This window comes from Olea europaea, chromosome 12 (assembly GCF_002742605.1).
Source record: "Olea europaea var. sylvestris chromosome 12, O_europaea_v1, whole genome shotgun sequence".
In the NCBI taxonomy this organism is placed as follows: Eukaryota; Viridiplantae; Streptophyta; class Magnoliopsida; order Lamiales; family Oleaceae; genus Olea; species Olea europaea.
This window is the reverse complement of record NC_036248.1, coordinates 21,094,378-21,096,413: the sequence shown is the minus strand read 5'-3', so window position 1 is coordinate 21,096,413 and position 2,036 is coordinate 21,094,378. Positions and strand designations below refer to the sequence as shown.

General features: G+C 38.9%; 1 protein-coding gene across 1 annotated transcript; it reads right to left on the bottom strand.

Annotated features, from left to right (window-relative positions):
• Window positions 1-1,076: 1,076 nt before the first annotated feature.
• Window positions 1,077-1,613, bottom strand: LOC111406756. The gene has a single exon (XM_023036134.1). It carries the CDS (start codon window positions 1,611-1,613, stop codon window positions 1,077-1,079), a length of 537 nt encoding a protein of 178 aa, XP_022891902.1.
• Window positions 1,614-2,036: the final 423 nt, after the last annotated feature.

The window sequence follows — 2,036 nt, the reverse complement described above, 5'->3', positions numbered from 1 at the left end:
CGACTCAATGCATCAGCCACTTTATTCTGGATACCTGATTTATGCTTGATTGTAAATGAAAAAGCCTGCAAAAATTCCACCCATTGAGCATGTCGGCGATTCAACTTATGTTGCCCATTGATATACTTCAATGCTTCATGATCGGAGAAGAGAACAAACTCTTTAGACAAAAGGTAATGACTCTAATGCTCTAATGTTTGTACAAGAGCATAGAACTCCTTATCATATGTAGAGTATCGCTTTCGAGAATCACTTAACTTCTTGCTGAAATAGGCAATAGGCTTTCCTTCTTGACTGAGGACTGCACCAATTCCCACATTTGACGCATCACATTCTACTTCAAAGACAACTTCAAAATTTGGCAACCTCAAAATAGGAGCTTCTGTTACCTTTTTCTTTAAAAACTCAAAATTCTTCTGTGCTTCCTCCATCCACTTAAATACTCCACCTTTCAAACAATCGATGACAGGAGATATAATAGTGCTGAATTGTTTTATAAAACGACGGTAAAAAGAAGCTAACCCATGAAAATTTCGAATGTCCTAAATTGATTTTGGGACTGGCCAACTTGTGATTGCCTCCACCTTGCTTGGATCCATCTTGATTCCATCACTTGAGACTAAAAAGCCTAAGAAGATTAAGCTCGTAGTGCAAAAGTGGCATTTTTTTAAGTTGACATAAAGCTTCTGCTCTCGAAGTTTCTCAAGAACTTGGTGAAGGTGCAACACATGCTGTTCAATATTCTTGCTATACACTAGAATGTCGTCAAAATAAACCACAACAAATAGACCAATAAAAGCTTTAAATATATGATTCATAAAGTGCATAAAGGTACTTGGGGCATTTTATAACCCAAAAGGCATACCGGTCCGCTCATACCATCCATCCCGAGTCTTGAAAGCCGTTTTCCACTCATCCCCAGGCCGCATTCTGATCTGATGATAACCGCTCCTGAGATCAACCTTTGAAAATATAGCAGCACCATGTAGTTGATCAAGTAAGTCATCAAGCCGTGGAATTGGAAGCTGATACTTGATCGTAATCTTGTTTACTGCCCTGCTATCGATGCACATACGCTAGGAACCATCCATTTTTGTTACAAGAAGTGCTGAGACAGCACAAGGACTCATACTTTCTTTCACGAACCCTTTTGCCAGTAAATCATCAACTTGCCTCTGTAAATCTTCCTGCTCCTTCGGATTCATTCTATAAGCAACCTTATTTGGAAGACTAGCACCAGGTATAAAATCAATGCAATGTTGTATATCCCTCATTGGTGGTAGTCCCGGAGGTATCTCATCAGGTATAACATCGGTAAATTCGTGGAGTAAATTACCCATGATTGGAGGCAACTCGGTATGCTCTTCATTTTCTTCCAACACAAAAAGGACATAAGCCTCACGCGTCTCCTCTATATTCTTTCTTACCTCAGCTCCTGTCAAAAAATTATTGCTCTCCACTCTCGATGTTTGAGAAACTTTTTCGATTTTTGTAGGACCTAACACAATCTTCACACCATCTTTTACAAATGAATATGTATTCTTAAATCCATCATGCAATACTTTTCTATCATATTGCCATGGGCGACCGAGTAATAAGTGACAAGCATCCATAGGTATAACATCACAATATAATTCATCGAAATATTTAGTACCAATAGAAAATTGAACAAGACAACGTTTGTGAACCTTTACCTCATTTCCCTTGCGAAGTCAGGAGAGTTTGTATGTTTGGTGATGATTTTCCATTCTGAGTTTCAATTTTTCCATCATTGATGTTGCAATAACATTCTCACATCTCCCCCCATCAACAATTACATCACAGACCTTGCCATGGGATGTACATCTCGTGTGAAAAATATTATTGCGAAGCCAGTCGTCATCTTCTACATGTGCTGCACTCAAACTCTTGGAGAGCACCAGAGATTCTCCATGATCAGCATAGATTACTTCTTCTTCTACTTCCTTGTCATATGTTGGATCACCCAATTCTTCCTCACCCTCGTCCTCTTCCACAAAAGCAACAATTTTACGATT

Excerpts from the sequence above, each read along its gene's own strand:
- LOC111406756 (XM_023036134.1), bottom strand. The coding sequence starts at position 1,613 with ATGGATGCTTGTCACTTATTACTCGGTCGCCCATGGCAATATGATAGA.